Source organism: Erinaceus europaeus, chromosome 4 (assembly GCF_950295315.1).
Source record: "Erinaceus europaeus chromosome 4, mEriEur2.1, whole genome shotgun sequence".
Taxonomy (NCBI): domain Eukaryota; kingdom Metazoa; phylum Chordata; class Mammalia; order Eulipotyphla; family Erinaceidae; genus Erinaceus; species Erinaceus europaeus.
Genome location: NC_080165.1, coordinates 137,584,090 through 137,598,497, shown reverse-complemented (window position 1 = coordinate 137,598,497; position 14,408 = coordinate 137,584,090). Strand labels below are relative to the sequence as shown.

At 44.2% G+C, this 14,408-nt stretch overlaps 1 protein-coding gene across 1 annotated transcript; it reads left to right on the top strand.

Moving 5' to 3' along the window:
- The first annotated feature begins 1,137 nt into the window (after window positions 1-1,137).
- On the top strand, window positions 1,138-6,011 carry MARCKS (myristoylated alanine rich protein kinase C substrate). Its single transcript, XM_060190600.1, has 2 exons — window positions 1,138-1,691; window positions 3,707-6,011. The coding sequence occupies exons 1-2, from the start codon at window positions 1,590-1,592 to the stop codon at window positions 4,610-4,612; spliced, it is 1,008 nt and encodes a 335-aa protein (XP_060046583.1). The 5' UTR covers window positions 1,138-1,589; the 3' UTR covers window positions 4,613-6,011.
- The last annotated feature ends 8,397 nt before the right edge of the window (window positions 6,012-14,408 follow it).

Here is a 14,408-nt window from a genome sequence, read left to right as displayed (position 1 = left end):
TGGAACGTTAAGGGATTTTCTTGCTAGCTTTCAACATGCAGGCGGTTTCTCCTTAGAACTGTAGTCGTCAGTCTGGTTCAGAATTGCATCGCTGCTTTAGCTACTTCTCTGCATTCTTGGTGCACACTGGCTCGCTTGCATATTCATCTGTTCAGAGAGCCTGTCCGGTCTTTGCACGGAGCAGAAAATGATCCATATTGACGCGAATTGTATCGCAGCTATAAATATAGACTCGTATGCTGGAGGCTGTATCTCGATTCACTACAGAAGAAAATTAACTATGTCATTTCAGACAGTGACAAAAAGCAAAACCTTTCGGGTTTTTTTTTTTTTTTTTGTAAATGGCACCACACTGTAAAGTATTGTGGGAAGAAAATCATTAATTGGGAATAGTCCTAAAAGGGGATGAGGTGGGAGTCTGACGAATGCCTCAGGCTATCCAGAAATATTTTATTCCTTGCCAATGTGAGGTGGTAGGGGAGGAGAGTGTGGCTACGCCTGCTAGCCGCTTTTGCATTTTCCACATCTGGCCTACAGACCTAATTCTAACTCGCCATCTCATTTGGTGAAATTCGATATTCGTGGTTTAAATACCTTTCATTGTGGGGCGTTTTAACATTTGCAGCCGTTAAAAAAAAAAAAATCCTGCGCATTATCTCTGAACCCAGTGCGGAACACTAAGAAAGAGAACATGTTGCATACAAATGCTAACCATTGTCTTTAACACTAGCGCACACAAACACACACTCACACACACGTACGTAAGATGGGGGAGGGGAGCGAGTGGAGAGAGACAGACACTGATATAGACCGGCCAGAGTCAAAGCGAGTCAAGTTAACGCTTTTCTCCGCCCCCATCCACAAGTACCCAACCCACCCCCGCAATAATTAATTGCAAGCAAAGCAAGCCAATCCAGCATTGCATTATTATTTTCAAGCGGAGGGAGGCTAGAGGCATGTACTTTTTAATTGATTTATTTATTTGGAAAACATTAATTCTCCATCCGACGCTGATTTTCAAACCGTTTGCAAAGCGCGGCTCCATTGTTCGCCAGCCGCGCAGGCCCCGCCCCCTGCTTTGTGTGCGGCGCGCGGATTGGCCGGCGCGCGCGGGGGCCGCGTCAGCGCCCGCGAGCCCATTCATCTGTGCACTTGGGCGTTGGACCCCGCATCTTATTAGCAACCAGGGAGATTTCTCCATTTTCCTCTTGTCTACAGTGCGGCTACAAATCTGGGATTTTTTATTACTTCTTTAAAAAAAAAAAACTACACTTGGGCATCTTTGTGTGTGTGTGTGCTCGACTTTTCTGCCTTTTTTTAATTTCCCTCCAGCTGCTTTTTTTTTTTTTTAAATCTCTTCGACTAGAATTTTTTTTTACCCGGAGTGCATTTAATCGGTTCTCTTCTGTCCTCTTCGCCACCCCCACACACCCCCTCCCTCCCTCGGGTGTGTGTGGTGCTGCTGCCGCCGCCGCCGCCGCCACTGCTGCCGCCGCCGCCGCCGCCGCTGCTCGCCCCGTCGTTACACCAACCCGAGGCTCTTTGTTCCCCCTTTGGATCTGTTGAGTTTCTTTGTTGAAGAAGCCAGCATGGGTGCTCAGTTCTCCAAGACCGCTGCGAAGGGAGAAGCCGCCGCGGAGAGGCCCGGGGAGGCGGCTGTGGCCTCGTCGCCTTCCAAAGCGAATGGACAGGTAAATTCTACCTGTGGTTCTGGTTGTTTCTTTGGGTGGTTTTTATCTCGACGTTTCCACTCCCGCCTCCCCCAGCCCCCCATTCCTGGTCTGGCTTGAGGCTCATTCGGTAGAGGGAAGCGCGGCCAGATTGCATCGTGGAAGTTGAAATGGAAAGCAGTATCTCAACGAGTCCATTTCTCATAGGAGGGGTGGCTCCCCCACCCCCCTGCTACCGCCCCCCTACCACCACCACCACCACCACCACCCAAAAATAAGAGTGGCTCTTGGAAAATCCTGGCGAATTCTTGTGTGGACGGGAGGAAAGAAGTGATAATTGTTTAAAATGGCGTGTTTGGAGCTTGGCTGAACGTGACCAGCTAGGTGCAGGCTCCCCCCCTCCCTTAGCCAGGTTGCATTTGTATTTGGTGGGCACAAAGGTGTTTGGATCTGGCTCTTGGTGTCTGTTGTTTAGACTGGGTTGCCTTCGGGGTTTCGGAGCCGAGTGTGTGTGTGTGTGTGTGTGTGTGTGTGTGTGTGTATGGGGGGAGGGGGGCGCAGTGGGTGATGGCGGTGGAGAAGGGACCGGAGGGAAGAGGGAAGGGCTGTTTTTTTTTTTTTATTATTATTGTAAGCCGAGGTGGTGTGCCCTGGGTTCTAGGAAAGGTGTTGGCTGACCGGCTTGAAGCTTGGCAGAGGGGGACCCAGTACCTTCGAAAGGGGGCTTTTCTCCTGTTCCAAATCTTTATTTGTAACTGTCTCTGGGAAATTACACGCCCATCCGACTTGTTTTAAAATAGTGCCTTGAGGTGGGAAGACTCTGGGTCCTTAAAAGAATCAATCCAGATGGTCAAGAGGGCAATTCGTGTGTTTTCGGTCGTGTGTGTGTGTGTGTGTGTGTGTGTGTGTGTGTGTATGTGTGTGTGTTCGTGTTCTCGGCCACCGCAAGAGGGGGGCCTCCTGGTCACCGCCCGCACCCAGATGGGTGAGTGGCCACGGCTGGGTGGGCGCGAGAGGTCGGCCATGGGTGGCTGCTAAACAAACACTGGGCACCCACCACGCCTCTTTTCCTAGAGGCAGAGAGGCTGTGTTACTTCGCCTGCTCAAACTAATGTGGAAGGCGAGCTCTGCCAAGAGGCTTTGAACCCGTTGAAAATGCAAAATGAGGCTTCAGGGCGCGCCTGGGATGCCCTGGCGAAGGTGGGCGTGGAAGCTGACTTGGAGAGCTCAGAAACCTTGGGTTTTCCTACCCGCAGCCTGGTGGGGTTTTTTTCTTTTTAACCCAACCCGGAAGCCAGCCGGGGAGTTATACCTGAGCTTTGTTTGCCGACTCTCGGTTGCAAGATCGGGGCTCGGGGCCGCCGCGGCCGGCGGGCAGGGCCTGGCTGGGCAGGGCGGGGTGGTCCCCGCGGCCCCGCCCCTCCGCGCCCCGCTCTGCGCGGTGGAGGCGCAGCGCCTCCTGCCGGCCGGGGGCCGCGAGCGGGTTGTGACACCTCTGCGCGCGCAGCCCGGGCGCCTGTGACTGGTGCTCTGTGCTCCCTCCTGCGAGTTGTGCATGTTTTGTAGAAGCTGTGTCAGGGTTTGGGAGGGAAAGAGGGGGCTTGAGCCCCGGGCGCAGACCTGCAGCCCTGGCTGGCTCCGCGCCTGCTTCCAGACGACGTTTCGTGCATCACACGTTGACGCTGGATTTCCCCCAAACCTTTGAGACTGAGAACTAGAGCCTAGCAGTTTGCGCACCCCTTTTCTCGACACCTTTCAAATGCATTTGTTGAGTTGATCGTGGCTGCTGGGCCTTGAGACAACCCCCCAGAGGGGTTACTATCCTGCTTAACATAGCTTAGGGTTCGGGTCTGGCTTGCACCGTCCACCCGCACCCAAGCCCCGCCTCCTGCAGGCAGAGTCCGGGGGTCTTTGCAGCCAGAGGAGCCCTGGGGTGCGGGGGGGGGGGGATGCTGGCTCCTTCCGGCCGGGGGCGGGGCGAGAATGGCGGCGCCCCGGCCGCCCCGACTGACACTCCCGCTTTTTCTGCCCCGCAGGAAAACGGCCACGTGAAGGTAAACGGCGACGCTTCTCCCGCGGCCGCCGAGCCGGGCGCCAAGGAAGAGCTGCAGGCCAATGGCAGCGCCCCGGCGGCCGACAAGGAGGAGTCCGCGGCCGCCGGGAGCGGGGCGGCATCTCCCACCGCGGCCGCCGAGAAAGAGGAGCCGGCCGCGGGCGCGGAGGCCGGAGCCGGCGCGGCGGAGAAGGAGGCCCCCGCCGAGGGCGAGGCCGCCGAGCCCGGGTCGCCCACCACCGCGGAGGGGGAGGCCGCGTCGGCCGCCTCCTCCACGTCTTCCCCCAAGGCCGAGGACGGGGCCGCCCCCTCGCCCAGCAACGAGACCCCGAAAAAAAAAAAGAAGCGCTTTTCCTTCAAGAAGTCCTTCAAGCTGAGCGGCTTCTCCTTCAAGAAGAACAAGAAGGAGGCCGGAGAAGGCGCCGAGGCCGAGGGCGCCGCCGGCACCTCCAGCGAGGGCGGCAAGGACGAGGCGGCGGCGGCGGCCGACGCGGGCGCGGCCTCCGGGGAGCAGCAGGCGGCGGCGGCGGGAGAAGAAGCGGCCGCCGCGGGCGACGAGGGGGCGGCGGCGGGGGGAGACCCGCAGGAAGCTAAGCCCGAGGAGCCCGCCGCAGCGCCCGAGAAGCCGCCCGCCGGCGACGAGCCCAAGGCCGCCGAGGAGCCGTCCAAGGCCGCCGAGGAGAAGGCGGAGGAGGCCGGGGCCAGCGCGGCCGCCTGCGAGGCGCCCTCCGCCGCCGCCGGCCCCGGCGCTGGCGCGGCTCCCGAGCAGGAGGCGGTTCCCGAGCAGGAGGCCGCGGCCGCCTCCGCCTCTCCCGCCAGCTCGGCCCCCGCGCAGGAGGCGCAGCCCGAGTGCAGTCCAGAAGCCCCCTCGGCGGAGGCGGCCGAGTAAAAGGGCAAAGATTGTGTGTGCGTGTGTGTGTGTGTGTGTTTTCTTTTTTCCCCTCTTTTAATTTTTCTTTTTCTTTTTTTTGTGATAATCGACGAACTTTTCTCCCTCCCCACCCCCTTTTGTTTGTTTGTTGTTTGGTTGGTTGGTTGGAGTGGTGCCAGGTACTGGTTTTGGAGAACTTGTCTACAACCAGGGATTGATTTTTAAAGATGTCGTCTTCTTCGTCTTTTTCTTTCTTTCTTTCTTCCTTTCTTTCTTTTTTTGAGCAACAATTTTGTGTTTTTATTTTTTTTTTCCTCCTCCCTTTACCCCCACAGATTTCCCATCTCAGATCATTCTGTTAACCAACCACCATTCCAACAGGTCGAGGAGCGCTTAAAACACCTTCCTCCGCCTTGTTTCTCGTATTTTTTTAATTTTATTTTTTTTTGCATCAGTATTAATGTTTTTTGCATACTTTGCATCTTTATTAAAAAAAAATGTAAACTTTCTTTGTCAATCTATGGACATGCCCATATATGAAGGAGATGGGTGGGTCAAAAAGGGATAGCAAATGAAGTGATAGGGGCCACGATGGGGAAGTTTAAGTGGTGCATAACATTGCCAAGAAAATGTACCACTAGAAATGGTGTAAAGGCTTAATTTTTTTTTTTTAAGAAAAGAAAAAAGTTATTACGATGTATTTTGTGAGGCAGGTTTACAACACTACAAGTCTTGACTAAGAAGGAAAAGAGAAATAAGAAAAAGAAAAAAAAAAAAAACACCAATACCCAGATTTTAAAAAAAGATCATAGTCTTAGGAGTTCATTTAAACCATAGGAACTTTTCACTTATCTCATGTTAGCTGTACCAGTCAGTGATTAAGTAGAACTACAAGTTGTATAGGCTTTATTGTTTATTGCTGGTTTATGACCTTAATAAAGTATAATTATGTATTACCAGCAGGGTGTTTTTAACTGTGACTATTGTATAAAAAGAAAAGAAAAACACAAATCTTGATATCCAGAAGCACATGAAGTTTGCAACTTTCCACCCTGCCCATTTTTGTAAAACCGCAGTCATCTTGGACCTTTTAAACACAAATTTTAAACTCAACCAAGCTGTGATAAGTGGAATGGTTACTGTTTATACTGTGGTATGTTTTTGATTACAGCAGACAATGCTTTCTTTTCCAGTCGTCTTTGAGAATAAAGGAAAAAAAAAATCTTCAGATGCAATGGTTTTTGTGTAGCATCTTGTCTATCATGTTTTGTAAATACTGGAGAAGCTTTGACCAATTTGACTTAGAGATGGAATGTAACTTTGCTTACAAAAATTGCTATTAAACTCCTGCTTAAGGTGTTCTAATTTTCTGTGAGCACACTAAAAGCGAAAAATAAATGTGAATAAAATGTACAAATTTGTTGTGTTTCTTTATGTTCTGGTAATGCTGAGACATCTTAAAGTCTTAGGTTAATTTAGAGGAAGATGCATGCCATCAAGAGTAAATATTCTTGTGGTCTTTGATTTGAGACTTTCAAAGTCAAAAACAGCAGTGTCAGATTACATACAGGAAAATTTTAAGACATTCCATGTCCTACCTGCTGTCTTTATCTGTATTTAGTTTTCATGTAGAAATTGAATGATTATTTTTTGTAGTTATAATGCATGTCAGAGGAAACCATTTCATACAAAAGTAGTGTCATCTGAAGACTTAAAAGTCTTACGTGAAAATTTCAAAAGCTTAAAACTCATACGGAGTGAGGGTTTAGTTCGTCTAAACTTCAAGCGGATCGTGAAAAGTAGCCAAATGTATTTCAAAATTTTATGGTGTACTACCTGCTATTGTAATTGCCTGGCGCTTGGTTAATTTTCAAATGAATGATTAGATGATGGTTTGCTTAAATTTTAGGAAAGCAGGCTTATGCCAAGAAGTAAAGGTGATGAACGAGCGATGCATTGTCAGTTCATGGGTTTTTAGTAATTCAGTAGTTGAAAGCAGTTTTTTAATCATTTTTTAAATGAAATTAGTTTATTAGCATCCTGTTACTACAAGGACAAGATGGAATTACAATACTTATATGTTATGTTAATAATTCTTACTAGTTTGCCTACTTCGCTCTTTACCACTGTGTAATTGAATTTCCACCCCCCCACTGGATCCTAAACTTAATTTTAAGATTAATATTGTGTGTCATGATATCATTACTTCATTAAATGCAAAGAAAAACTGTTGATGTACACTTGCTCTGCAATTTTTGAGCAGTGTGCCCTACAGGGCTCATAATAAACCAGTGAACCACATTTATCACAACTTTAGGAATGCCAAATCTTAAACCCAGTAAAAAATAACAAGTTAGCCTGTGACAAATACTTGTAATTGGGATAACGAGTCATTATGTAGCCTCTCCTTACAAAACCATCCTCCTAATAAAGTCAAAGAACATTTGAAAAAGTACTTTTAGTTGGGCTTCCTTGATTATGGGGAAGGTGTGAAGGTTAAAAGTCAAATGTGGTAACCAAAGTACTGCTTTAATAAGATTTTTTTTTTCCTCTCACCACCATACCTCCCACCCCCCACCTCAAATGCCTGCTTGGCCAGGTACAGTACCTGGTTTGTGGTACTATTCAGAAAAAAAAAAAAAAATTTTTTTCTTTTAAGTGACTCCTGCTTAATCAGAAATATCCCATTATATTGCTAGGCTTGTTCCTTTAACAGCTGGGATTTATTAAAGATGCATTATTTTAATTTTAATCATTGCCTAAAACACTTTGGGTGTTATAGACGAAGTGGTGGATTTTTCCACCATGTGACTAAGTGAAATTTTACATTTATCTTTTCATCAAAGTTTTGTACATCGCATTGTTTTCTAATGGAAAAATGTTAATATGGCTTTTTGTATTACTAAGAATAGCTTTGAGATTAAGGGAAATAACTTGTACAGTTCAGTATTGTCTAATAAATCTGTACTGGCAGTATGTATAATGGCATTTGCTATGGTTATAAAATACTTCCTCTGGATTATAATAAACATTTGATCCAATTCCTACTGCTTGTAAAATAAACTTTTACGGGTTGATATAATCAAGCTTGCTAAAATATATTTTTTCTACAAAATTTTAAATGCAAATTTTAGGAAAAGGGTTTTAAATCTTAGTGTTAAGTAAACTAGTTGAAGGGATTAAAAGTTCTGCCAGACATGATACTTGGGATATGAAATGCCCATTACAGGTGAGATATACTGACGGTAAAAGTGGAATGATTGTACTTAATGATATATTCAAGGATAGGATACAACTCACTATATAAAAGTGAACACTAGTTTTTTAATTAAGGACTGGGGTAAGTGTGCTTTCACACTTGGGTTTTAGGTAGGACCATAGGACCTACAAGGAGAGGGGCTTCATTTAGCATAACTAAAGTTACCATGGAAACTTTGAAAATTGATAAAGTTGCAAGGACGTTAGCTTTTTTTGTCTCTGCTCTAATTATTGAATATATATATATACTATCGCTATATGGAAATGCCTAAAGCAGTGTACAGCAATTGTTGTGGGGTTTTTTTGTTGTTCTTTGTTTTAATGAGTTTTCTTTCTTTTAATATTTTATTTTTGAGAGAGATAGGTTTTAATGGTTTCAATCTAAATACTCCATTCCCACTGGAGATTCAAGTTTGAGTATTTAAATTACAACCAACATTGTTAATTCAAAAATGGGAAACAAATATTTCTAAAGAGGTATTAACTGTATTTTATGATCCTGAAGAAGGTGATGAATCCTGAAATGTTCTTGTCTGCATTTATCCTCTCACCTAACTGTTCAACAACTTTAGGGCAAAATAAAATAAGTAAATAAAACTTATAAGGTTTAGTAGTGGAAACAGATAAATAATTGATGTAAAAAAATCTCTCCAAATCTTGATAATCACAGTTCTAGTGTTGGGCAAAATTAGAGGACTTTGCAGTAAATGAAAAAATAAAAGTACCTTTGTAACTTGTTATTATAGTTATCCTAGGAAAAAATGAAAAGCAAGGACTACACATTTAGGATTCCAATAAATTGCAACAAATTCCAAATGAATTTTTAACTTAGCTTTGTAGCAAGTAGACAAAACTTAAATATAAGTAAATGATCCATAGGTTTGGAATGGGAGCTAAGGAGTGTATATGGTGCTAGAATTCTGCACCTAGGTTACCAGTGGGTTGAGAAAGGGGAAAGGTTTCTGAGAATTAGAAAATGCAGGTCTAAGAAGTTTCTTACATAAGCCTCAGGTCAAATGAAACACTTGTATTTGGGTAGTCACCATTCATAGAAATACCATGAAAGCTACACATGTAACTTTAAAATACAGTCACTAGTTTTAACTAAGAAGGATTGCATTAACTTGAATAGCCTATTTACAGTTTTTTATATTTATTTTCCCTTTTGTTGCCCTTGTTTTATTGTTATTATTGTTATCGATGTCGTCATTGTTGGATGGGACAGAGAGAAATGGAGAGAGGAGGGGAAGACAGAGAGGGGGAAAGACAGACACCTGCAGACCTGCTTAGCTGCTTGTGAAGCGACTGCCCTGCAGGTGGGGAGCCTGTGGCTCGAACTGGGATCCTTATGCTAGTCCTTGTGCTTTGTGCCACGTGTGCTTAACCCGCTGTGCTACCACTGACTCCCGCCTATTTACTTCTATATATGCAAAATGTTGCAGAATGTAATCAATACAAATTTTTGAGATGTTTTACTTTCTTTTCTTACTAAGTCTTTGAAAGTCAGCGTGTCACACTTAAAATTTATATAAGTTTGTACCACTTATATTTTAAAAGCTCACTAGTCCAGCACGTGACCACCCACTATATTGAAGCGTATGAATTTAAAGAATTAGTAACTAGAATGTCAGGTTATAGATTGTGAAGTAGAATTTGTGTAACTCATGAGCTTCAAAGTGTTTGCTTTCGAATCAGCATTGAAGCTCCCACCCCCTAATTTCAAACCATTTTAAGTGGGTAGAATGTCACAGAGGATGAGGTTAGATAGCATAATGGTTATGGAAAGAGACTCAGAAGAGACAGCAGAAGTGCATGACATGAGCATAGAGAGGAGGAAAAAAAAAGTGAGGACAAAAACAAAAAAAACTAGAAGATAGCCACTTGTAATTTAAGGAAACAGACCTCAAAAATACCAAACTTCTTACTGCCTTGATTTAGGACTTCAAACCTCCAGGATAAGGTAACAATGGTCCTTACCTCATGTTAAGATCCTCTGGTTGAGAACTGAGAATTTTACATGTTTGCTTTCTCTCTTTCCTCAGCCTGACATCGTATCAGATAATAACAATAAATAACAACAATAATAACAATAAAACAAGGGCAACAAAAGGGGAAATAAATATAAAAACCAGTAAATAGGCTATTTGTATCAGATGTCAGGCTCAGGCAAAACCCAATAAAGTCATGGGCCCTTTGGAATAGATCTAAAACAGACCTACTAGCTATTTCCAAAAAAGAGACCCCAAATCTTCATCTGCAGTATTCCAGCCTTTAAGTTCATGACTAACCAACAATTTATATAGCTTTATATGTTAACTTTTGTTCAGCCACCATGTTCCAGATGCTAACATGATGCTAACATGATGCCAACTGGACTTCCGTGGGCAGATGACCCCACCTCTTCCCCAGAGCCTCGCCCCACTAGGAAAAGAGAGAGGCAGGCTAGGAGTATGGATGGACCTGTCAACACCCATGTTCAGCAGGGAAGCAATTACAGAAGCCAAACCTTCCATCTTCTGCATCCCATAATAACCCTGGGTCCATACCCCCGAGGGGTTAAAGAATAGGAAAGCTATCAGGGGAGGGGATGGGATAGGAGCTCTGGTGGTGGGAACTGTACCTCTCTTATCCTATGGTCTTATCAGTGTTTCCATTTTATAAATAAATTAATTAAAATTCAAAAAATGAATTCTGGCATCATAAAAAACTGATATTTTAAGAATTAGAAAGATGGATTATATTTCTATTTTTTTATCAGTGAGCACAAACAGTAAAAACGAACACCTAAGCTATTCTGTAATGATCTAGCTTTATTTTTTCTTTGCTTTTTTTTTTTTATAAGAAATTATTTGTTTCATAGTTTTCTCAGTATGGATTCTATTGATTTTACCTCATGCTCTCTATTTAATTAATTTATTTCTTTTCTGTGCTTTTTTGTATTTTGTATAAACTACAAATATGTACAGGTTTGATTAAATTGAGAACTATAGTATGGGCCATAGTGTTGAATCAAGAAGTTTATAATATATGATTCTCTCTCTCTTCTCTTTTTGTTATTTGCAGTCATCGATCTTTGTTTGAAGCCATTAGTTAATGTAGGATTGCCAAGAGGTGTTACTCTAATTGCCATTCCTTTTTTACTTATATGTCCAGCTTCTTCTAAAAAGAGAAGCCATCACTGATGATTAGTTGTGCTTAAGTTTCTCCCTTCCTCTCTCTCTCTCTCCTTGCCTCCAGGGTTTTCGTTGAGGCTCTGTGCCAGCACTATGAATCCACTGCTCCCATCCACTGCTCCCGGTGACTATTTTTTCCTTTTATTTATTTTCTCCCATATATATATATATATATTGCCTTCAGGATTATCACTGGGGCTCTGTGCCTGCACTATGAATCCACTGTTCCTGGAGGCCATTTTTCCCATTTTGCTGCTCTTGTTGTTTTTATTGCTGTTCTTCTTGGATAGGACAGAGAGAAATCGAGAGAGCAGGGGAAGGCAGAGAGGGGAGAGAAAGATAGACGCCTGCAGACCTGCTTCACTGCTTGTGAAGTGACACCCCCCTGCAGATGGAGAACAGGGGTACGAACCAGGATCCTTACGCAGGTCCTTGCACTTAGTGTCATGTATGTTTAACCTGCTGCAATACCAGCCACTACCTCCCCCCCTATTTTTATTAGATGCTGACAGAGAGAAATTGAGAGAGGATGGGAAGATAGAGAGGAAGATAGAAACCCGCAGACCTGCTTCACTACTCTTGAAATGAACCCCCTGCAGGTAGGGAGCAGGGGCTTGAACCTGGTCCTTGCTCTTGGTAATATGTGCCCTTAACCTGGGCGCTACCACCTAGCCACCTGAAGTGTATTTTTCCTAATTAAAAAGTAGAATAAATTGTTCATTTTTTCCTCTAGTGATTTTGAGAGAACCAGTTCCCTAATACTATCTAAGTATGATTGCTGATGGCATTTATTGTTTCTATCAATATACACTCATAGCTTTAAAATAATTTGACGTAAACAACATAAATGCTGTTCAAATTTATTCATGTTAGATTGTCTCAAAGCTATAGAGTTCAGTAGATGAAATCAACTTACACGTTATAAAGATGCAACTTGAGAACACACTAAAAAATAAATTGAACTCAGTATTTACTTTATTCAGGTGAAATGGACTTATATATTAAGTGCTGGCATGCCATTTAGTTGAAGTTTCATGCCATGAAATCTTCAGCTTATACAACTTGAAAGAAATGAGAAGCAGTGAAACTTATTTTATTCACCATCTAATTACTGTCATGCAATCACATAACATCAAAATCAATCAACTTAGCACCTTATTCAATGTAGAAAGGGAGGGGGAGTCTAGAAACTTATAAGCAAGAGAAAACTCAACAACCAGCAAATCAGCACTGCTAATTTCCCTGGCAAAACACGAAAACTTTTATTGTGAACGATGGATCTGTGATACAGGCAATATTATCATTACTAATGTTTTCTGGAAACAAGGCTTTACACATGCAAGATTTCACTGCTCTGTGCCAATTTGTTTTTCTTTTTTTTAAAAAAAATATTTATTTTCCCTTTTGTTGCACTTGTTTTATTGTTATGATTATTATTGTTATTGATGTTGTCATTGTTGGATAGGACAGAGACAAATGGAGAGAGGAGGGGAAGACAGAGAGAGGGAGAGAAAGACAGACACCTGCAGACCTGCTTCACCACCTGTGAGAACCGAGGGCTTGAACCAGGAACCTTAGGCCAGTTCTTGCACTTTGCGCCACTTGCACTCAATCCGCTGCGCTACCACCTGACTTCCTTTTTCTTTTCTTTTGTTTTTTAATTCAGATAAAGAGAGAGGCAGAAACAGAAGAGGCAGTTGCAAAGTCTCCTCCACTGCCATAAGTCCGCCTTTGTAGGTGCTGGGATCCAAGCATGGTCATACACATAGCAATGCGGGCACCCTACCTGTTGATCTATCTCTCTAGTCATGAGCTGGCAGTTTTTAATAAAAGACTATACTCACTGTAGAGTACAAAGACTGCTACATATGGGTTGACAGATTTTTTTCGCCCCCTCTGGGGTTATCCACCACCCCTGGAGGCCATTTTTTTTCTTCCACTGTTGCTGTTGCTGCTGATGTTATTATTGTTGTTGCTGCTGCTGCTGCTGCTGCTGCTGCTGCTGCTGCTGCTGCTGCTGCTGCTGTTGCTGCTGTTGTTGTTGTTGGATAAGACAGAAAGAAATTGAGAGAGGAGGGGGAGACAGAAAGGGGGGTAGAAAGACACCTGCAAAGTAGGGCACCAAAGTAAAAACCCTGTGGTGAGGGTGGGATGGGACACAATCTTTAGGTGGTGGGAATGGTGTTTATGTACACACCTATTAAGTTGTAGTCACATAAATCACTATTTAATTAATATGAGAGGGGGGGAAACTGATTGTCTAACAAAGGGACTTTTCAAAGTTAACCCAATTACCAAATAATGTGATGTTAACAATAACTATCCATTGTCTTCTTGAACCCTAAGACAGCAGGAACCTCACATTTCCACTATAGAGCCTAAATTTCCCCCAGTCCTGGGACCCTAGGGTAGGGCCCACTTTCCCGTATGCTTCTCCCAATTCTTATCAAATAATATTGCATCCACTGATCGCAATCTAATCAATGCAACGACTGCCACCCCAGCCTGCTTCACTTCAGACCGTGTCAGACTTCAGGTGTGGAATGACAACCCTTCAGCTTCATCACTCAGGTGAGACCTTTCCTTTCATAGTATTCTCTAACTCCATCCCAGGTGGTTCACTTCCTAACAAAGTCCCAAAACCTAGATATAGACCAGGTTCCAGGAGAGAGAGCATATGTCCACACGTATCCATAAACCAGGGCAAATATATACCTGAAAGCAGTAGTACACTAGAGTTTGCAGTGAGTACTCCCCAACACTTTATCTCCACTATTCCATCCTCTGGGTCCATGATTCTTCAACAATTTGTTTGGCTTTGTATGTTAACACTTTTTTCAGCCCCCAGGTTCCAGATGCCATCAGGATGCCGGCCAGGCTTCTCTGGACTAAAGACCCCACCAATGTGTCCTGGAGCTCCGCTTCCCCAGAGCCCCACCCTACTAGGGAAAGAGAGAGGCAGACTGGGATATGGACTGACCAGTCAATGCCCATGTTCAGCGGGGAAGCAATTACAGAAGCCAGACCTTCTACCTTCTGCAACCCACAACGACCCTGGGTCCATGCTCCCAGAAGGATAGAGAATGGGAAAGCTAGTGGGGAGGGGACGGGATATAGAGATTGGGTGGTGGGAATTGTGTGGAGTTGTACCCCCCCATCCTTTGATTTTGTTAATGTCTCCTTTCTTAAATAAAAGAAAGAAAGAAAGACACCAGCAGACCTGCTTCATCCTTGCAAAGAGACCCCCATGCAGGAGGGGAGCCTGTGGCTCAAACCAGGATCCTTGCATGGGTCCTTGTGCCTTTCACTGTGTGTGCTACTGCCAGCCCCCAGAGTTGATAGATTTAATAAACAACTTGAAGGAATCATGATAAATGAAAGAA